This window comes from Ranitomeya imitator, chromosome 1, assembly GCF_032444005.1.
Source record: "Ranitomeya imitator isolate aRanImi1 chromosome 1, aRanImi1.pri, whole genome shotgun sequence".
In the NCBI taxonomy this organism is placed as follows: Eukaryota; Metazoa; Chordata; class Amphibia; order Anura; family Dendrobatidae; genus Ranitomeya; species Ranitomeya imitator.
The window spans coordinates 739585382-739608696 of record NC_091282.1 but is presented as its reverse complement, the minus strand read 5'-3'; the positions used below and the strand labels follow the sequence as shown (position 1 = coordinate 739608696).

The 23315-nt window shown below is 43.0% G+C and overlaps 1 protein-coding gene across 4 annotated transcripts in view; it reads right to left on the bottom strand.

The window, feature by feature from the left end:
- SYNE2 (spectrin repeat containing nuclear envelope protein 2) overlaps positions 1-23315 on the bottom strand; it is a 395759-nt gene that overhangs the window by 200970 nt on the left and 171474 nt on the right. For 3 of the 4 annotated variants that reach the window (XM_069733882.1, XM_069733900.1, XM_069733891.1), the window contains exons 38-43: positions 19909-20049; positions 16338-16453; positions 15963-16257; positions 12918-13082; positions 4425-11399; positions 2988-3086 (exon numbers count right to left, since the gene is read on the bottom strand). In XM_069733882.1, coding sequence (XP_069589983.1) covers positions 2988-3086; positions 4425-11399; positions 12918-13082; positions 15963-16257; positions 16338-16453; positions 19909-20049 — 7791 coding nt within the window. The remainder of the gene's footprint in view (positions 1-2987; positions 3087-4424; positions 11400-12917; positions 13083-15962; positions 16258-16337; positions 16454-19908; positions 20050-23315) is intronic. The other variant, XM_069733908.1, reaches the window with a different exon arrangement.

Here is a 23315-nt window from a genome sequence, read left to right as displayed (position 1 = left end):
AAGCCACTCCTTCGTTGCCCTGGTGGTGTGCTTTGGATCATTGTCATGTTGAAAGACCCAGCCACGTTTCATCTTCAATGCCCTTGCTGATGGAAGGAGGTTTGCACTCAAAATTTCACGATACATGGCCCCATTCATTCTTTCATGTACCCGGATCAGTCGTCCTGGCCCCTTTGCAGAGAAACAGCCCCAAAGCATGATGTTTCCACCACCATGCTTTACAGTAGGTATGGTGTTTGATGGATGCAACTCAGTATTCTTTTTCCTCCAAACACGACAAGTTGTGTTTCTACCAAACAGTTCCAGTTTGGTTTCATCAGACCATAGGACATTCTCCCAAAACTCCTCTGGATCATCCAAATGCTCTCTAGCACACTTCAGACGGGCCCGGACATGTACTGGCTTAAGCAGTGGGACACGTCTGGCACTGCAGGATCTGAGTCCATGGTGGCGTAGTGTGTTACTTATGGTAGGCCTTGTTACATTGGTCCCAGCTCTCTGCAGTTCATTCACTAGGTCCCCCGCGTGGTTCTGGGATTTTTGCTCACCGTTCTTGTGATCATTCTGACCCCACGGGGTGGGATTTTGCGTGGAGCCCCAGATCGAGGGAGATTATCAGTGGTCTTGTATGTCTTCCATTTTCTAATTATTGCTCCCACTGTTGATTTCTTCACTCCAAGCTGGTTGGCTATTGCAGATTCAGTCTTCCCAGCCTGGTGCAGGGCTACAATTTTGTTTCTGGTGTCCTTTGACAGCTCTTTGGTCTTCACCATAGTGGAGTTTGGAGTCAGACTGTTTGAGGGTGTGCACAGGTGTCTTTTTATACTGATAACAAGTTTAAACAGGTGCCATTACTACAGGTAATGAGTGGAGGAAAGAGGAGACTCTTAAAGAAGAAGTTACAGGTCTGTGAGAGCCAGAAATCTTGATTGTTTGTTTCTGACCAAATACTTATTTTCCACCATAAAATGCAAAAAAAATGATAAAAAAACAGACAATGTGATTTTCTGGATTTTTTTTTCTCAGTTTGTCTCCCATAGTTGAGGTCTACCTATGATGTAAATTACAGACGCCTCTCATCTTTTTAAGTGGTGGAACTTGCACTATTGCTGACTGACTAAATACTTTTTTGCCCCACTGTATATATATATATATATATATATATATATATATATATATATATATATATATATATATATATATATATATACACAGTGCCTTGCGAAAGTATTCGCCTCCCTGGAACTTTTCAACCTTTTCCCACATATCATGCTTCAAACATGAAGATACCAAATGTTAATTTTTAGTGAAGAATCAACAACAAGTGGAACACAATTGTGAAGTTGAACAAAATTTATTGGTTATTTTAAATTTTTGTGGAAATTCAAAAACTGAAAATTGGGGCGTGCAATATTATTCGGCCCCTTTAACTTAATACTTTTGTTGCGCCACCTTTTGCTGCGATTACAGCTGCAAGTCGCTTGGGGAATGTCTCTATCAGTTTTGTACATCGAGAGACTGAAATTCTTGCCCATTCTTCCTTGGCAAACAGCTCGAGCTCAGTGAGGTTTGATGGAGATCGTTTGTGAATAGCAGTTTTCAGCTCTTTCGATTGGATTGAGGTCTGGACTTTGACTTGGCCATTCTAACACCTGGATATGTTTATTTGTGAACCATTCCATTGTAGATTTTGCTTTATGTTTGGGATCATTGTCTTGTTGGAAGACAAATCTCTGTCCCAGTCTCAGGTCTTTTGCAGACTCCAACAGGTTTTCTTCAAGAATGGCCCTGTATTTGGCTCCATCCATCTTCCCATCAACTTTATTATCCATCTTCCCTGTCCCTGCTGAAGAAAAGCAGGCCCAAACCATGATGCTGTCACCACCATGTTTGACAGTGGGGATGGTGTGTTCAGGGTGATGAGCTAAGTTACCGTTACGCCAAACATATCGTTTGGCATTGTTGCCAAAAAGTTCGATTTTGGTTTCATCTGACCAGAGCACCTTCTTCCACATGTTTGGTGTGTCTCCCAGGTGGCTTGTTGCAAACTTTAAACAACACTTTTTATGGATATCTTTGAGAAATGGCTTTCTTCTTGCCACTCTTCCGTAAAGGCCAGATTTGTACAGTGTACGACTGATTGTTGTCCTATGGACAGACTGTCCCACCTCAGCTGTAGATCTCTGCAGCTCATCCAGAGTGATCATGGGCCTCCTGGCTGCATCTCTAATCAGTCTTCTCCTTGTTTGAGATGAAAGTTTAGAGGGACGGCCGGGTCTTGGTAGATTTGCAGAGGTATGATACTCCTTCCATTTCAATATGATCACTTGCACAGTGCTCCTTGGGATGTTTAAAGTTTTGGAAATCATTTTGTATCCAAATCCAGCTTAAACTTCTCCACAACAGTATCACGGACTTGACTGTTGTGTTCCTTGATCTCTGTGCTTCAAACAGAACCCTGAGACTATCACAGAGCAGGTGCATTTATACGGAGACTTGATTACACACCGGTGGATTATATTTATCATCATTAGGCATTTAGGAGAACATTGGATCATTCAGAGATTCATAATGCACTTCTGGAGTGACTATGCTGCACTGGAAGTAAAGGGGCCGAATAATATTGCACGCCCCACTTTTCAGTTTTTGAATTTCCAGAAAAATTTAAAATAACCAATACATTTCGTTCAACTTCACAATTGTGTTCCCCTTGTTGTTGATTATTCACCATAAATTTACATTTGGTATCTTTAGGTTTGAAGCATGATATGTGGGAAAAGGTTGAAAAGTTCCAGGCGGCCAAATACTTTCGCACGGCACTGTATATCCCTGAGAGTTACTATGGGGGAGGCAGCGTTTGCAGACTCACCTGGTCCCTTGTGCCTGACATGACACATAAGAAATCTGTATAATATAGGGGGCCCGGCAATAGATTTGGAATCAGGGGGCCACAAGTGACGCCTCTGCACGTCATTACTAATCTTTACCTTCGCACTATGACTCTTTGTGTCGGGCTTTTGCTTCGATGTTGGTTCTTTTAACGATTTTCTTTCCACTTTTTGTTTTTCTGCTGAACCCGCATTTAACTTTAGGGGAAAAATATGGCAAATGAATGTTAAGAAAAATGTATAAAATGATGAACTGCCATAACCGCATGGATCACAATCAATCACATGGATAATTAAAGGACTGGGTTGATTATCACAGTGGTGATGGGGTGAATTTCCCAATAACATTCATATATAGGAGCCTCCAATACATGAACTGCCACTAAGGCGATAGATGATAGATATTGCTATTTTATCTTCTTAAATGGGTAAAAATGTTATGGTTTATTACTCATTGCCTATGTTACTGGCCACCGCTGCAGACTATCAGAGTTGGTCGGTCTCTTAGACAAGGAGAGCAGCACTTTACAGAGCTTGTAAGTGCGGTTCTGACGTGTACAAATGCTCTTGTGCAAAAGCAAAAATGCCTCTGCTTTGAGCATCGGAGAGAGTACAGTGCGGGTCACCGGTGTGAACTGTCAATCCTAAAAACACATCTCAAGTCCCTTTAAGCGAAAGCATGATTACAAGGTTAACTAGATTTCAAAATGGAGTTGTCTTGATGAGAAACCCCTTTAAAGACATCTGTGCCTGTTTTTAAGGACCAGTGGCCATTATGTATTCTAAGCTTCCTCTAGAAACTATTTAGAGTTTGGATTTGCCCTCAACTGGAAGAATGGAAACATCAACAGAGAAGAACTGCAGCTCTGGTGCAAAAACCGCTGCTCCATCATGCTGATTTATAAGATTGGCTAGGCCTAGGTTGATCAAGTCCTTTTTAAGGGTTGTCCCATAATCATCAGGATAGGTATTAAATTTTAAAGTCCTCTGTGTGAATAAAATGACAGCGCTCCAGTTATCAGGATCAGGGAACCCCGAGTGATCAGAAACTGTGGCTAGATGATACATTGTGATTGTAGGACACATTGCAGAACCTGTCACTTGCCATAAATAAGTAAATGACTACCTGGCGTAAATGCCGCTGGTCTCCTGAATCCGTCGTTGTCTTTCTTTTGTTCCTGCGCAAATCTGTTTATGAGAAATGGCCTCCTCGTTTCCGCATATAAATATTTTACAACTGGGTGTGGTCCTCAGGAACACGTTTCAAACAAGGTTTTATGATCACACCCACTTGGATAACATGACTAGACTTACATACTGTGAAGAGGAGGCCATATCTCAGGAAAGGAGAGAAGCAGGAACTAAAAAAAACATCGCCGGATTCAGGAGAACAGCAGCATTTACACTGTTACATATTTCCAGCAAATCACAAGTCCAATTTTAGAAGAAAATGGCACAAATAACAGCAAATTGGAAAATATGGATATTCATTATTTATAAAAATCAATACAAAAAGCCAGTTCAGCCTTGTCTTACCTTTTTCTTCTTGATTTTTGAAGTTTTCTTCTCCTTTGCATTCACAGTGTCGGTAAGTTTCAGTGCAGACTGATCTTTGGAAGTGTCTGTAGGCTGCAGCCGAAGTCGAGCCATAGATTGCTCTGAAATTTCCAATACAGGTTGCTGTACAGCTTCCAGATCTTGTACTGAATCTATAGCGAGCTGTACGGAATCTCTGACGGCATTTCTAGCTGCATCCTCTACTGAATCCATTATTGACGGCTTTATGATCGGCTCCACTGTCATCAACACACACGTGTCCGTGGTGTTTGGCACTAAAGGTTCTACTGTAGGAGGTAACGATGAAGATACTGAAGAAGAAGGTTGAACAGAAGATGTTTCTAGTAGTGGTAATGTAGAATGTGTAGATATGCCCATTGTGCTTTCCTTTATTTTTGAAACCTCAGACTGAACAGAAGTTTCCTGTTTAAGTTGCACTGAAAATGTTACAACAGATTGATATGATGTGCCCACTGTAGGCATGGCATCAGAAGACCTTGATAATTCCACTGTTTGCTTTGTTGGTTCCATCATGGACTGAAATAAATCTCCCTTTGTAGTCTTCATTAAAGATTTTGCTATAGACTGCACAGATGGTTCTACTGTCGACTGAACTGAAGACTCTACTGTCGGCTGAACTGATGGTTCTACTGTTGGCTGAACTGATGGTTCTATGGTCAGCTGAACTGATGGTTCTAATGTTGGTTGAACTGATGGTTCCTCTGTCGGCTGAACTGATAGTTCCTCTGTCAGCTGAACTGATGGTTCTACTTTCGGCTGAACTGATGGTTCTAGTGTCGGCTGAACTGATGGTTCTACTGTTGATTGAACTGATGGTTCCTCTGTCGGCTGAACTAATGGTTCTACTGTCGGCTGAACTGATGGTTCCTCTGTCAGCTGAACAGATGGCTCTGCTGCCGGCTCCTCTGTCAGCTGAACTGATGGTTCCTCTGTCGGCTGAACTGATGGTTCCTCAGCCGGCTGAACTAATAGTTCTACAGTCGGCTGAACTGATGGTTCTACAGTCGGCTGAACTGATGGATCTACTGTTGATTGAACATCTACGGTCGGCTGAACTGATCGCTCTGCTGTTGGCTGAACTGATGATACTACTGTCATCTGAAGTGATGACTGTCCTGTGGGCGGCACTGGTGCTTCATCTGTCGCCTGCATCGTTGATTCTAATATGGACTGCACAAATGATTCTGCTGTGGTTTGCACAGATGGTTCTACTGTATGCCACATTGATAGAATTACTGAGGTATGCACAGATGGTATCTCTATAGACTGCATAGATGGTTCTGCCATAGACAGAATAGATTGCTTTTCTGTCGGTTGCAGAAATGGTTCCTGCATAGACTCCATAGATAGCTCTTCTGTAGGCTTCACAGATGGGTCATCCGTAGGCTGCCTAGTTGGCTCTTCTGTAGGCTTTACTGGTTCTTCATGTGTTGGCTGCATCATAGATTCTACTGTGGACTGTACAGATGATTCTACTGTATGCCGCACTGATGGTTCCTTAATAGACTGCACTGATGGTTCTTCTGTAGACCACATAGATGATACTATTGTAGGTTGCACTGGATGTTCTTCTGTTGGATGCACTGTTGGGTCTCCTATAGGTTGCAATGACAGCTCTATTTTAGCCTGCATAGATGTTTTGTTTGTAGGCTTCATTAGCGGTTCTAGTGTAGACTGCACAGATGGTTCTTCTCTTGAAAGCATAGATGGCTTTACTATAGGATGCAGTGCAGGCAATGATTTAGGCTTCACTGATAGTTCCACTGTAGACTGCACTTGTGGTTTTATTAATGTCTTCACTGGGGCTTCTTCTAAATACTGCAATGACTTCTTCTTTGGAAGTTTTTTAGTTTTTGTCTTAATTTTCTCAATTATAGGATGCACTGGTACTTCTTCTGTAGTCTGCACTGGTGAAACTGATGTAGACTGCTTAGATAGTTCTATTGTTAACTGCACAGATGGTTCTATGGTAGGCTGCATTGCTGGTTTCAGAATTGTTTGTTCTGTCATTATATGAACAGTTTGCACTGACAACTCCATATTGGGTAGCTCTGATGTTTCAGCTTCAGGAAGCTTTAAAGGTTCCGTAGTTGGTTGAGTTGACGTTTCAATTGTAAGCTGCAGTGCATGTTCTAGTGTTGATTGTTCTACTGCAGGCTGTACTGAAGGTCTCTTTGTTGGTTGTGCCAAAGTTTCCAATGTAGGCTGAACTAAAGCCTCCTCTCTGTATGCATGCACTGCTGATGTCTCTGGGAGCTCCAGAGGGGATTGTACTGAGGATTTTTCTGAAGACTGTAATACAAGTTTCTTTGTCAAATGTTCTGAACTTTCTACTGGAGACTGTTCTAAAATATTTGCTGCATTTACTGAAGTTTCTTCTGTATGCTGCAGTGACGCACCCGCCACAGGTTGCACTGTAATTTGCTCAGTGTGCTGTGTTAGAGATGACATTGTAGCCTTCACTAAATAGTCTTCTTCAGATTTCATTGTAGTTTGCAGTGAAGTTTTTAATGACCGCTGAGGCTGCGACTTCTTCTTTGGCTCTTTTTTAGTTTTCTTGTTCTTTCTATTCTCAATTATAGGAGGCAACTCTACAGACAGCACTGATGCTTCTTCTGTAGACTGCACTGGTGGCTCTTCTGTAGACCACACTGGTGATGCTGCTGTATACTGCTTAGATGGTTCTATTATTAGCTTTACGCATGGCTCTATGGTAGGCTGCATTGCTGTCGGCTGAGCTGATGGTTCCTCTGTCGGCTGAACTGATGGTTCCACTGTCCGCTGAACTGATAGTTCCTCTGTTGGCTGAACTGATGGTTCTACTGTCAGCTGAACTGATGGTTCTACCGTCGGATGAACTGATGGTTCCTCTGTCAGCTGAACTGATGGTTTCTCTGTCGGCTGAACTGATGGTTCCACTGTCGGCTGAACTGATGGTTTCACTGTCGGCTGAACGGATGGCTCTACTGTCGGTTGAACATCTACTGTTGGCTGAACTGATGGCTCTGCTGTCGTCTGAACTGATGACTGTACTGTGGGGTGCACTGGTACAGTCGCCTTCATCGTTGGTTCTACTGTGGACTGCACAAATGATTCTGCTGTAGTTTGCACAGATGGTTCTATTGTATGCCACATTGATAATACTACTGAGGTATGCACAGATGGTTCCTCTATAGACAGCATAGATGGCTTTTCTGGCGGATACAGAGATGGATCCTCCATAGATTGCATAGATGGCTCTTCTGTGGGCTGCACAGATGGGTCATCTGTAGGCTGCATAGTTGGGTCTTCTGTAGGCGTTACTGGTACTTCATCTGTTGGCTGCATCGTTGATTCTACTGTGGACAGCACAGAGGATTCTACTGTATGCCAGACTGATGGTTCCTTAACAGACTGCATAGATGGTTCTTCTGTAGACCACATAGATGGTACTATTGTAGGTTGCCCTGGATGTTCTTCTGTTAGATGCACTGTTGGGTCTTCTATAGGTAGCAATGACAGTTCTATTTTAGCCTGCACAGCTGTTTTTTTTGTAGGCTTCATTGGTGGTTCTAGCGTAGACTGCACAGATGGTTCTTCTCTGGACAGCATTGATGGCTTTACTATGGGATGCAGTGCTGGCAATGATTTAGGCTTCACTGATAGTTCCACTGTAGACTGCACTTGTGGTTTTATTAATGTCTTCACTGGGGCTTCTTCTGAATACTGCAATGACTTCTTCTTTGGCATTTTTTTAGTTTTCGTCTTTATTTTCTCAATTTTAGGAGGCAACTCTATAGACCGCACTGGTGGCTCTTCTGTAGACCGCACTGGTGGCTCTTCTGTAGACCGCACTGGTGGCTCTTCTGTAGACCGCACTGGTGGCTCTTCTGTAGATCGCACTGGTGGCTCTTCTGTAGACCGCACTGGTGGCTCTTCTGTAGACCGCACTGGTGGCTCTTCTGTAGACTGCATTGGTGACTCTTCTGTAGTCTGCACTGGTGAAACTGATACAGATTGCTTAGATAGTTCTATTGTTAGCTGCACAGATGGTTCTATGGTAGGCTGCATTGCTGGTTTCAGAATTGTTTGTTCTGTCATTATATGAACAGTTTGCATTGACAACTCCATATTAGGTAGCTCTGATGTTTCAGCTTCAGGAAGCTTTAAAGGTTCCATACTTGGTTGAGTTGACGTTTCAATTGTAAGCTGCAGTGCTTGTTCTAGTGTTGATTGTTCTACAGCAGGCTGTACTGAAGGTCTCTTCGTTAGGTGTGCCAAAGTTTCCAATGTAGGCTGAACTAAAGTCTCCTCTCTGTATGCATGCACTGCGGATGTCTCTGCAGGCTCCAGAGCAGATTGTACTGAGGATTTTTTTGAAGACTGTGACACAAGTTCCTTTGTAAAATGTTCTGAACTCTCTACTGGAGACTGTACTACCACATGTCCTGTATGCTCTGAAGGTTCCTCTGTTTGCTGCAGTGACGCACCCGCTACAGGTTGGCCTGTAGTTTTCTCAGTGTGCTCTGTTAGAGATGACATTGTTGCCTTCACTAAATAGTCTACTTCAGCCTTCATTGTAGTTTGAAGTGAAGTTTCTAATGACCGCTGAGGCTGCAGCTTCTTCTTTGGCTCTTTTTTAATTTTCTTCTTCTTTCCTTTCTCAATTATAGGAGGAAACTCTATAGACAGCACTGGTGCTTCTTCTGTAGACCGAACTGGTGGCTTTTCTGTAGGTCGCACTGGTGGCTCTTCTGTAGACCGCACTATTGATACTGCTGTAGACTGCTTAGATGGTTCTATTATTAGCTTTATGGATGGTTCTATGGTAGGCTCCATTTCTCTTGGCTGAACTGATGGCTCTACTGTCGGCTGAGTTGATGGTTCTTCTGTCGGTTGAGCTGATGGTTCCTCTGTCGGCTGAACTGATGGTTCCACTGTCGGCTGAGCTGATGGTTTCTCTGTCGACTGAGCTAATGGTTCTTCTGTCGACTGAGCTGATGGTTCCTCTGTCGACTGAGCTGATGGTTCCTCTGTCGGCTGAGCTGATGGTTCCTCTGTCGGCTGAGCTGATGGTTCCTCTGTCGGCTGAGCTGATGGTTCCTCTGTCGGCTGAGCTGATGGTTCCTCTGTCGGCTGAACTGATGGCTCTTCTATCGGTTGAACATCTACAGTTGGCTGAACTGATAGCTCTGCTGTTGGCTGAACTGATGGTTCTACTGTCGTCTGAACTGATGACTGTACTGTGGGCTGCACTGGTGCTTCATCTGTTGCCTGCATCATTGGTTCTACTGTGGATTGCACAAATGATTCTGCTGTAGTATGCACAGATGGTTCTACTGTATGCCTCATTCTAAGTATTACTGAGATATGCACAGATGGTTCCTCTATAGACTGCATAGATGGCTTTTCTGTCAGTTGCATAGATGGTTCCTGCATAGATTGCTCTTCTGTAGGATGCACAGATGGGTAATCCGTAGGCTGCATAGGTGGCTCTTCTGTAGGCTTTACTGGTACTTCATCTGTTGGCTGCATTGTTGTTTCTACTGTGGACTTCACAGAAGATTCTACTGTATGCCAAACTGATGGTTCCTTAATAGACTGCATAGATGGTTCTTCTGTAGACCACATAGATGATACTATTGTAGGCTGCACTGGATGTTCTTCTGTTGGATGCACTGTTGAGTCTTCTATAGAATGCAATGACCACTCTATTTTAGCCTGCATAGATGTTTTTTTTGTAGGCTTCATTGGTGGTTCTAGTGTAGACTGCATAGTTGGTTCTTCTCTGGACAGCATAGATGACTTTACTATAGGCTGCAGTGCTGGCAATGCTTTAGGCTTCGCTGATAGTTCCACTGTAGACTGCACTTGTGGTTTTATTAATGTCTTCACTGGGGCTTCTTCTGTAGACTTCAATGACTTCTTCTTTGGCACTTTTTTAGTTTTTGTCTTTATTTTCTCAATTATAGGAGGCAACTCTATAGACAGAACTGGTGCTTCTTCTGTAGACCGCACTGGTGGCTCTTCTGTAGACCGCACTGGTGGCTCTTCTGTAGACCGCACTGGTGGCTCTTCTGTAGATCGCACTGGTGGCTCTTCTGTAGACTGCTTAGAGGGTTCTATTACTAGCTTTACGGCTGGTTCTATGTTAGGCTGCAAAGCTGGTTTCAGAATTGTTTGTTCTGTCATTATACGAACAGTTTTCAATGACAACTCCATATCGAGTAGCTCTGACGTTTCAGCTGCAGGAAGCCTTAAAGGTTCTGTAGTTGGTTGAGTTGACGTTTCTGTTGTAAGCTGCAGTGCATATTGTAGTGTTGATTGTTCTACAGCAGGCTGTACTGAAGGGGTCTCTATTGGCTGTGCCAAAGTTCCCAATGTAGGCTGAACGAAAGCCTCGTCTCTGTATACATGCACTGCTGATGTCTCTGGAGGCTCCTGATTAGATTGTACTGAGGATTTTTCTGAAGACTGTAACATAAGTTCATTTGTAAAATGTTCTGAACTCTCTACTGGAGACTGTACTACAACATGTGCTGTATGCACTGAAGGTTCTTCTGTATGCTGCAGTGACGCAGCCGCCACAGGTTGTACTGTAGTTTGCTCAGTGTGATGTGTATCAGATGACATTGTAGCCTTCACTAAATAGTCTTCTTCAGCCTTCATTGTAATTTGCAGTGGAGTTTCTAATGACTGCTGAGGCTTTAACTTCTTCTTTGATCCTTTATTAATTTTCTTCTCCTTGCTTTTCTCAATTACAGGAGGCTCCTCTATAACTTGCGACAGATAATCCATTCTTTCTAAGAATCCTCTCATTTTGCTGCGATGCATGTCCATCGCCTCCTGGACCCTGGTGACTCCGTTTGTAGATGAGACCTGCTTTACATCTTCAGCTTGTTGAGCCACCTGAGCCAGATCACTCTGCAATCCTTCATATTGATCCCGGAATACCTACAACACAAAGTAATTGTAAAGGATTGATTCAGTTCAAATAATAAGCTGATCACAGAGCACTCTATTGATAAGTTTTCATCTGAGAGGCTACCTACAAGTTTTCCTGCTGCTCCCCCGCAGGGGAAACAAAGCATTACACATTTCTACTAGAATCCAATAGGCTGTTTGTGTAACGTCTGAACATGTCAGGTCCTCCAAAGCTAGAAAAACATTTTTTTTTTTTTGTAGAAGCTCTCCAGTCTAGCTTATAGTTTAGGCCCCTAACTAGGGCTCTAGTGTAGAAGTAATGGCTTGATATCTTGCAAAAAATCTTTAAAGATCTGTCCAGATTTACCAATAAAAGAAGCATTAAATGGGGGGTGGACCTAATCAGGCTGGTATACTTATGTTGAAAATTTGTGACCGAATAACCTTATTATCCTAATTTTAAAACGAGCATTTTACTGAGTGATTTATTTAACCCCTTCTTTCCTCTATGATGTATTACATAATGGAGTGAGTGTGGGTGTATGGGGCTGGCTCAAAAGCGCAGCTTTCTGTATAGTGGACTGATCCCCACCTCCCCAGACATGATCCCAAGGTGCTTATACTATGACATGGCAGTCAGTGGCCTGCTACAGGTAATCACCTATGGAAACTAAAAAATAAAGTAAAAAAAATGTATAAAATGTATTCACTTATTTTTTACTATAAAATATAAATATATATATATATTTTAAAATAAGCATATTTGCTATAACCCCACTGTAAAGTTCAGTCAAATAAAATGGCATTAATGAGCTTGCACTAAGTTTAGAAGGTTCAACCTATAAGGTAAACACCGTAAAGAAAAAAAATACCGCTGTTGAAAAAAAAGCGGAAAAAAGTGTAAAAAAAAATTACAGAAATATGTCTGAGGTCTAAAGAGGTTTAAGAATTTATAAAATAATAAATAAAAAAGTAATAACTGGAAACAATACTTAATACAGTGAGACCTATAGTTAAGAGTAAAAGAAGATACAAGAACAAAGAAAATTACAAGGAAATGAAAAACAGGAAGAAAAAAGAAAAGGTAACAAAAGAACTATAAAAAGCTGGGGGAAAAAAAAGACAGAAGCGAAGGGGAAAGAAACGGGAGGGCAGACAGAAAGCAATGAGCGAGGAAGCGCTGAGGATTTTCCATTTACATAGAAGAGGCAGGCATTAATGTGTTAGGGTCCAGCTGAAAAGCAGAAGAGGATAACTGCTCCATTTGAGGCAGAATTTGGACAGATTGGCTGCTCCCATGTTCTTTTCCACGAGTAGGAGACATTAGAATCTCCCTTTGTGACTTTCTTATAGGCTTTTTACCTGACGAGCAATGACCCGAGTTGCATTGCAAAAGGGCTCCTCTGATACAAAAAAAGAAAATTAACTACCCCCTGCTTTAAGACAATTTTCTCCCTGAATAAAGTGGATCTCAAAGGTTATATATCTGGGAGCCGTCCTAATTGAGCAATGTTCTATTGAGAAATGTATTATCACAGACAATTGCACCTGTAATTTCTGTCTCTTCAGCTCGCACGGTGCGTTTTCCCGTGATGAGCGGGCAAAATTAAGAAGCTCTTCATAAAAACTTGTCATTTTGTTATTCAGGGCAGTAGAAAGACTTTCATATTGCCGCTGTCCTTCTAGGCGACTTTCCAGCATCTGAATTGTATCCTAGAAGTAAGAAGAAGGAATCAATGAGTGCGTCATCCATACGGGTCCTGGATCAGGTATGACCCCCGCGTAAAATTAGAGGGGAGACAACTAAAAATCCAATGTCCTGCTATAATGTGCAAAGGGCATTTGTTTCTACATTTAAGTACTTGACCAGTAACTACAAGGTCTAGACTGGTTATGTCGGGTTCATTTATTGGTTACAACTGGTTTTGTGTGCTGTTAACACTTCTACATTTTAGAATCCATGTTATGGCAGCCAATTCCAGTTACCAAAGCCACAGCATACATACCATATCCAGACACAGCACACATCAAAGCCACAGAGCACACATCCAAGTCACAGCGCACCAGCCATAGTGCACGCGCCAGAGCACACACGACCCAGCCACAGCACACACACCACAACACACACAACACAGTCCAACCACAGAACACATGCCCCGGCTACAGTACAGATGCCTCAGCCACAGCACACATGCCCCAGCCACAGCACACACGCCACAACACAGTCCAACCACAGAACACATGCCCCGGCTACAGTACAGATGCCTCAGCCACAGCACACATGCCCCAGCCACAGCACACACGCCACAACACAGTCCAACCACAGAACACACGCCCCGGCCACAGTACAGATGCCTCAGCCACAGCACACATGCCCCAGTCACAGCAACCATGGCCCAGCCACAGCACACATACCGTAGCCACAGAGCACATATTCCAACCACACAGAGCATATACCCCAGCCACAGCGCACATGCCCCAGCTACAGCGCACACACCACAGCTACAGCACACACACCCCAGTCACAGAGCACACATGTCCCATCCACAGCACACACGTCCCAGTCACAGCACACACCAATGCCACAGCGCACACACCAAAGCCACAGCGCACACATCAAAGCCACAGCTCACACGCCACAGCACACACGTCCCAGTCACAGCGCACACACCAAGGCCACAAAGCACACGCCCCAGCTACAACGCACATAACCCAGCCACAGAGCACACATCCCAGCCACAAAGCTCACATGCACCAGCCACGGCGCACACGTGCCCCAGCCACAGCGCACATGTCCGAGCCACAGCACACACGCCCCAGCCATAGTGCACATGCTCCAGGCACAGTGCACACCCATCAACTACAGCGCACATGCCTCAGCCACACCGCACATATCGTAGCCTCAGAGCACATACCCCTGCCACAGCACACATGCCTCAGCCACACCGCACATATCATAGCCTCAGAGCACATACCCCTGCCACATCGCACATGCCCCAGCCACAGCGCACATTATAGCCACAATGCACACACCATAGCCACAGTGCACATACCATAGCCACAGAGCACACAACATAGCCACAGAGCACACACTAAGGCCACAACGCACACACCAGAGGCACAGCACATATAATAGCTAAACTGCACACACTATAGACACAGTGCACATAATAGCCACAACACACCGTAGCCATAGTGCACTCACCACAGTTACAGCACAGGGAGCATGGCCACAGCACACACACAATAGCCACAGCACAGGTAATATAGCCACAGAGCCCACAGCATAGCCACAGCAAACACACCATAGCCACAGCACAGGTAGCATAGCCACAGCGCACACACCAGAGCCATAGCACAGGTAGCATAGCCACAGCGCACACACCATAGCACACAATACGACAGTCCCAGTGTACACACCATTGCCATAGGACAAGTGCTCTAACTAAGGCGCACACACGATAGCCCAGGACAATCTTCCATACCTCCCATGGCTGTTACAAGCATACCAAAGAAGCAGATCATGTGACTGCCATGGGGCTCTTGGAGATACAGGGGCCAGCTCTGCTGGTTTCTTCACCTTTGCTCCCCAATGGCAAGAACCTTTACAAGGATGCCCAACAACAGATAAGTAAACTGTTTGGCCCAAGACTCAGGCAAAGGGCATGGAGTGAAGAAACAAACACCGGGCCCTTCTGTCCTGACTGGCAGAGCAGGACACTTTAACCCATTTTGTTTTTCCCATGCACCACTGGGTCTCGAAGTTGCAATTATAGCAAATATAAATATGGCCAAAATCTTGCATCAGCAATGACCCAGCCAGAATGTGTTTCTTCAAGGCATTTTACTCAAGGGACAACCTGAAAGTTCACCACTATAAATCTGAAAATGCGTCAGAATTATTTGCTTCACAGACATTGATCTGAGGACTTCTTTGTAATTCATACCAATGAGGTCCATAATTCAGTGGTTTTGGCTGATATATGTCCAGGAAAAGCTGCCACTGAGTCCTTCCCTCTTATGAGCAGATTGCCTTCGGCATTTTTGGTCATTTTTTTAACTTACATGCATGTATTTTTTACTAAAATTCATTTTTGTAATTGTTTTCCATTAAAAAAAATGTTACACCATTTGCCTGTATGACCACAGACCACTTTAAACTTAAATGAGCCTGTAGAAGCCATACGGTGCAATTTTTAATGTGACCAATTTGCATAATAATTTCTAGCCAAAAATACATGAGCTAAAGTAAAAAATGTAGGTTGAGGAAGTCAATATTTGATTAGTGAGGGTTCAAAGCTCCTGAGCCCCTCGATCAGCTGATTATTGAATGTTAATCTCATACACTGCAATGTTCACTTGAACAGGACTGCGCTGGACTGGGTATCCGCACCGTGAGCGATCATCATCATGTACGATGTGGGGCAGTATTAGGGTTAACAATGAAGGAGGTGTGATGCTCGCCGATTCATCGCAGACCCCTTTATTCAGCTGATTTATGGGGTTGCCGATCAGACATTGAGAACTTATCCTAAGGAAAGGTCGTAAATATTGAGATCCCCCCATAAACACCTAAAGGAGCAAATGTCTTGCCTGCAAATCCAACATGAAAGTTTCCAGTAGCATCTTAACTTCCAGCCAGTGACCATGATGTCCAGTGCCGGCAGAAGATATCCTCGCTGACAATATCCCCATCATGTCCTCACTTTCCTGGAGAAGCTCTCTGAAGCTTCTGAGCTGCTTTTCATTGTCTGGTAGTCGGGGTTGGAGGTCCGGGCTTAGCTTTTCCCGTCTCTTCTGTAACCCTGCCAGTCTCAGCCTCAGAGCTTCGCTCCCGGTCTCGGCTTGTGGTTCCTCCTGTGCCTGTGCATCCTCCTGGACGTCAGCCCTATGTGGTATAACAAGGCTTGCATTAGTAAAGGTGACATGTAGCTATTCGTACAATAGAAGATACCCCATGCCTATTACCTCTTGGGTCCCACCACCAAAGTAATGGTGTCACTTTCTTGTATGTCTTTTGCTACGATTTCAGGTTCTACCTCCGATACAGAGATCTCCGCTAATGTCGGAGCTTGGGGCTCAGACTGGTAAAAGCAAAAAAGGATGAAAAAGGGTTAATAATATTTCCTAATGCCTAATGTATCAGTACAAGTATTTATCTGTATTGGTTATCTTTATTCTTGAGATTATTAGAGAAGGAGAAAACGGTCTTGAGATATTAGTATTCAGTGGGTACACATTTCTATGGCCTTCTGGCAAGTTATCCAGTTCTGAGCACCTTGAAGAGACTGATAACAGGGAACATCACACACTTCAACAGATGCTAAACTGCAGTACCCAAGAATGGCCACAAGACGTGCTCTTCCAGCTTCTACACTAAATTTCTCGGCACTGCAGGAGCGGTTAAGGCCGGCGTCACACTACCGTGTTTTACGGATGTATGAGAGGTGCTGAAAATACGGATTGCATACGGTACAATGCTTCTCTATGCCCCAGCTCCTATCAGCCGTATTTTACTGATCCGTATTATACGGTCTTCTACGGCTGCAGAAAATGGCAGCATGCTACGTTTGTCACCGTATTGCGCAAAAAATACGCCAATGAAAGTCTATGGGGGCAAGAAAAATACGGATTACACACGGACCAGCAGTGTGACTTGCGAGAAATACGCAGCGGTGTTCTATAGAAAAGCCGGTAATTCAGCGCGGTGTACAGTAAAATCCCACTGACAGCTTACAATAGAATAAGTAGAATAAATGTGTACACATAGAATATATATATATATATATATATATATATATATATATATTACTATTATTTCATCAAGCGCGAGATGGCTTTACAGCCGGTAACTCAATTGCCGGCTTTTGCTATCTCCTTCCTAAACCCGACATGATATGAGACATGGTTTACATACAGTAAACCATCTCATATCCCCATTATTTGGCATAATCCACACTACTAATGTTAGTAGTGTGTATGTGCAAAATTTGGGTGCTCTAGCTATTAAATGAAAGGGTTAAATGGCGGAAAAAATTGGCGTGGGCTCCCGCGCAATTTTCTCAGCCAGAGTAGTAAAGCCAGTGACTGAGGGCAGATATTAATAGCCTGGAGAGGGTCCATAGTTATTGCCCCCCCCCCCCCCCCCCCCCCCCCTGGCTAAAAACATCTGCCCCCAGCCACCCCAGAAAAGGCACATCTGGAAGATGCGCCTATTCTGGCACTTGGCCACTCTCTTCCCATTCCCGTGTAGTGGTGGGATATGGGGTAATGAAGGGTTAATGTCACCTTGCTATTGTAAGGTGACATTAAGCCAGATTAATAATGGAGAGGCGTCAATTATGACCTCGAGCGTGGGAACTTTTCTGAATATTTTCCCAGGCTCAAGTTCATATGAGGACATCCAGCAGAGGGCGCATCACCGCGAATGAAGGTAACTACAGGTCATTGACCTACTTTCCATTCATTCGTTGGGGTTTTACAGGCACGAGCACAGCTGCATTATAGCAGAGCTCCTGCTTGTAAAATAATTTAACCCCTTCAGATGGATTTACATTGTGGGACATATCGACGGAAGGTATGAGATATTGTTGGTTTATTATTTTTACTTTGTTACAGGTCGAGGGTCTTCAGGTGCATTGAGAGTGGAATAAAATATTACAACAACCTGTGTGTTTATTTCATTAAAATACTTTGCAATATTGTGTGTGTGTTTTTTAACCATTTCATGCTATTGGATTAATAATGGCTAGGTGTCATAATTGACGCCTCTCCATTATCAATCTGGCTTAATGTCACCTTACAATAGCATTACCCCATATCCCACCGCTACACGGGAATGGGAAGAGAGTGGCCAAGTGCCAGAATAGGTGCATCTTCCAGATGTGCCTTTTCTGGGGTGGCTGGGGGCAGATGTTTTTAGCCAGGGGGGGGCCAATAACCATGGACCCTCTCCAGGCTATTAATATCTGCCCTCAGTCACTGGCTTTACTACTCTGGCGGAGAAAATTGTGCGGGAGCCCACGCCAATTTTTTTCCGCCATTTAACCCTTTAATTTAATAGCTAGAGCGCCCAAATTTTGCACATACACACTACTAACATTAGTAGTGTGGAATATGCAAAAAAAATGGGGATATGAGATGGTTTACTATATGTAAACCATGTCTCATATCATGTCGGGTTTAGGAAGGAGATCGCAAAAGCCGACAATTGAATTACCTGCTTTAAAGCTGTCTCGCGCTGTATGAAATATTAATATATATATATATATATATATATATATATATATATATATATATGTGTGTGTCTCACTGACATATATATATATATATATATATATATATATATATATATACACAGTATATATGTTGTTACGATTTTTTGAGAACATGGATCCATTGTATGTCCGTATGTCGGTTTTGCAAGCCTGCGAGAAAATCTCGCAGTACGGATGCCATACGGATTACATACGGAGGATGCCATGCGCAAAATACGCTGACACACCCTGCCTACGGATGAGATACGGACCACTCTTTTGGGGACTTTTCTGCGTATTACGGCCGTAAATTACGGACCGTATTTTTATACGCTGAGTGTGACGCCGGTCTAATAGCTAATTGGTGGGGTCGCTACCGATCTGATATTAGTGACCTATGCTGAGGATAATTCATCAATATTATAGTCCTGCTTGAGAATCCCTTTAACCCTTCACATACTCTTAAATCGTTTTTTCATAAATTCTAGAAAACCTCTTTTTAAAGATGTATTCACTCATTAAATGTTATGGCATATCACTGTAATATTCTAAAAAGTGAGGATCGCACCTGTAGCAGTAAGATTAGAAAGTGATGGCATATCCAAGCAAATAGATCACTATCCATCAGGTGAATACCCCGTAAGGGAAATGTATCATCATAAAATAAGCTATACTTTTTTATGTGGTGTATATTAAAAAAAAAAAATTTGCACAATTCTTTTTTCATATCACAATCTGTATTTAAAAAAAAAAAAAACTTAAAACTTTCATACTGACCACAGATGCATTTTTAGATCCACGTTTCCTGTTTCAGGAAGAGTTTTCAGAAGTCTCATTATCCTCACAGACAGGACTACAATGAAAGGCAACCTCTCTATACCCACGTGATAACACACCATTCACCAATCACAACAGGTGATGTCACATCTCCCTGCTCCATCTCCCTTCAGAATAGTTTTTGCACACGCTCATTAAATGCTTCAATACAAAAGATAAGGTCAGAGTCTAATGTACATGTGTGCTTCCTGAAACAACAGGAAGTTAAAAGTCTAAAAAAGCCCCAGTCGCCGGTGAGGGAATTGCAAGATTTCTCATTTTTATTTTGAATACAGATTGTAATATGAAATAATTTGGCAACCAAACACAATTAACACCAAAACCTGATTTATACAATAGGTCATTTTCTGATGACACTTTCCCTTTAAGGATCAAATTACAACTCTAGAATATCAATGCAGGGTCATAGTAAGCCATGAAGAATTCATCTCATTTCTTGTTGTCACCTCTTGTAATTCTTTGGCCCATGTACAACTGTCTGGTGAGTCAGACGCAGCGGACATAGCTGATACATTCTCCTTTCCAGAATTTTCAGACGCAATCGTAGCGATCACTGTGAGTTTATTCTCCAGAGAATCCTTAATGACCTAATTAGAAGAGAAGAAAAAGCAGATTAGGCTATGTGCACACGTTCAGGATTTTTCACGTTTTTTTTTTGCGATAAAAACGCATACATTATGCATCCTATCATTTAGAATGCATTCTGCAATTTTTGTGCACATGATGCGTTTTTTTCCCGCAAAAAAAACGCATCGCGGTAAAAAAAAGCAGCATGTTCATTAATTTTGCAGATTTTTCCTGCTATTTAATGCATTGGGAAAACGTGAAAAAAACGCATGCGGATTTCTGGCAGAAAAGTCCGTTTTTTTGTCAGGAAATTTCTGCAAGAAATCCTGAACGTGTGCACATAGCCTAAATGTATTTGATTGTGATTTTATGGGATACCAACACTAAGGAGCAAGTATTTGAGATGTGTAAAGGAAATGATACATGGTTTTCTCAATATTTTAAAAATATGAATGTGAATATTGTGACATGCATTTGTATTCAACCCCTGAGTCAATGCTTTGTAGGACCATCGTTCGCTGCTTCAAGTCTTTTGAGGTCTGTTTGTACCAGCTTTGCATATTTAGAGGGGACATTTGGGCCCGTTCTTCTTTGCACACTCGCTCTAGTTCAGTGAGATTGCATGGGACATCTGTGATCAGCAATGTTCACAGATTCTCAGTGGGTTAGGTCTGGACTGTGACATTCACACATATGACTATACTTTAATCTAAACCAGGGGTGGGGAACATCAGGCCCCAGGGCCATTCACGGCCCTCGATGACCTTTTATCAGGCCCCCGGGCAGATTCTCAGGGACCACATTCTTGGGCAGGAAGGTGTATTTTGATTACAACCAGCTCATTACTTTCTTCTTCCTCTGTTAGCACACATACGCAGTGTTCACTACTGAACACTGAAGGGCATGCAATGAAAGATTATGTCCTGAAACCAGTGCCAGAGTCAGGATGTACCTTGTGTACGGCCCCCGAAGGATGGTATAAATATCCAAATGGCCCCACCCCTGATCTAAACCATCCATTGTAGCTCTGGCAGGATGTTTAGGGTTGTTGTCCTGCTCAAAGGTGAACCTACACCCCAGTCTCAAGACTTTTGCAGCTTCTATCCATCTTCCCATCAACTTGCACTCCAGATTTTATTCAGTGGTATCAAACTTCAGGGGGCTGACTACAAATGCACTTCACAATATTCACATTTATATTTTTTAAATATTTTGAAAAACATGTATCATTTCCATTACACTTTACAAACACTTGCTTCTTTGTGTTGGTATATCACATAAATCCCAATAAAATACATTTAAGTATGTGGGTGTAATGTGAAAAAAATGTGGAAAAGAGTTTGAATACTTTTTCAAGGCCTGGAGGATATCCTGTAAGCCATATTGCATAAATACCGCCATCCTCACTTCACTCACTACAATAACTTTTAGGGCCCCTTTCCACTTGTGTGAGAAAAAAACGGTCCGATTTACGGACCGAAAAACTGATGTAACGTCTGCGAGTGCCATGCGAGTGTGATGCGATTTGTTTATCGCAACATCCGTATGACATCCGTATTGCTGTCCGATTTTTACGCACGGGTCTCCTTAGAAAAGCCGGCAATTCAGCGCAGAGTACAGTAAAATCACACTGACAGGTTAGATTAGAGTAGATATATACACATACAGTTAGGTGCATATATTTTTGGACAGAGACAACATTTTTCTAATTTTGGTTATAGACATTGCCACAATGAATTTTAAACAAAACAATTCAGATGCAGTTGAAGTTCAGACTTTCAGCTTTCATTTGAGGGCATCCACATTAAAAATGGATGAAGGGTTTAGGAGTTTCAGCTCTTTAACATGTGCCACCCTGTTTTTAAAGGGACCAAAAGTATTTGGACAGATTCAATAATTTAAAAAAAAATGTTCATTTTTAGTACTTGGTTGAAAACCCTTTTTTGGCAATGACTGCCTGAAGTCTTGAACTCATGGACATCACCAGACGCTGTGTTTCCTCCTTTTTGAAGCTCTGCCAGGCCTTCACTGAGGTGGTTTTCAGTTGCTGTTTTTTGTGGGCCTTTCTGTCTGAAGTTTAGTCTTTAACAAGTGAAATGCTGCTCAATTGGGTTGAGATCAGGTGACTGACTTGGCCATTCAAGAATATTCCACTTCTTTGCTTAAAGGGACACTGTCACCTGAATTTGGAGGGAACAACCTTCAGCCATGGAGGCGGGGTTTTGGGGTTTTTGATTCACCCTTTCCTTACCCGCTGGCTGCATGCTGGCTGCAATATTGGATTGAAGTTCATTCTCTGTCCTCCATAGTACACGCCTGCGCAAGGCAAGATTGCTTTGTGCAGGCATGTACTACGGAGGACAGAGAATGAACTTCAATCCAATATTGCAGCCAGCATGCAGCCAGCGGGTAAGGAAAGGGTGAATCAAAAACCCCCAAACCCCGCCTCCATGGCTGAAGATTGTTCCCTCCAAATTCAGGTGACAGTGTCCCTTTAATAAACTCCTGGGTTGCTTTGGCATTATGTTTTGGGTCATTGGTTGTCGTTTCATACTACAGATGGACAATCAGTTTGGCTTCATTTGGCTGCATCTGAGCACACAGTATGGCTCTGAATACCTCAGAATTCATTCGGCTGCTTCTATCCTGTGTCACATCATCAATAAACACTAGTGACCCAGTGCCACTGGCAGCCATGCATGCCCAAGCCATCACACTGCCTCCGCCGTGTTTTACAAATGATGTGGTATGCTTTGGATCATGAGCTGTCCCACGCCTTCGCCATACTTTTCTCTTTCCATCATTCCGGTAGAGGTTGATCTTGGTTTCATTTGTCCAAAGAATGTTCTTCCAGAACTGTGCTGGCTTTATTAGATGTTTATAGCAAAGTCCAGTCTAGCCTTTTTATTCTTGATGCTTATGAGTGGCTTGCACCGTGCAGTGAATCCTCTGTATTTACTTTCATGCAGTCTTCTCTTTATGGTAGATTTGGATATTGATACACCGACCTCCTGGAGAGTGTTGTTCACTTGGTTGGCTGTTGGGAAGGGGTTTCTCTTCACCATGGAGATTATTCTGCGATCATCCACCACTGTTGTCTTCCGTGGGCACCCAGGTCTTTTTGCATTGATGAGTTCACTAGTGCTTTCTTTCTTTCTCAGGATGTACCAAATTGTAGATTTTGCCACTCCTAATATTGTAGCAATTTCTCAGATGTTTTTTTCTCTTTTCGCAGCTTAAGGATGGCTTGTTTCACCTGCATGGAGAGCTCCTTTGACTGCATGTT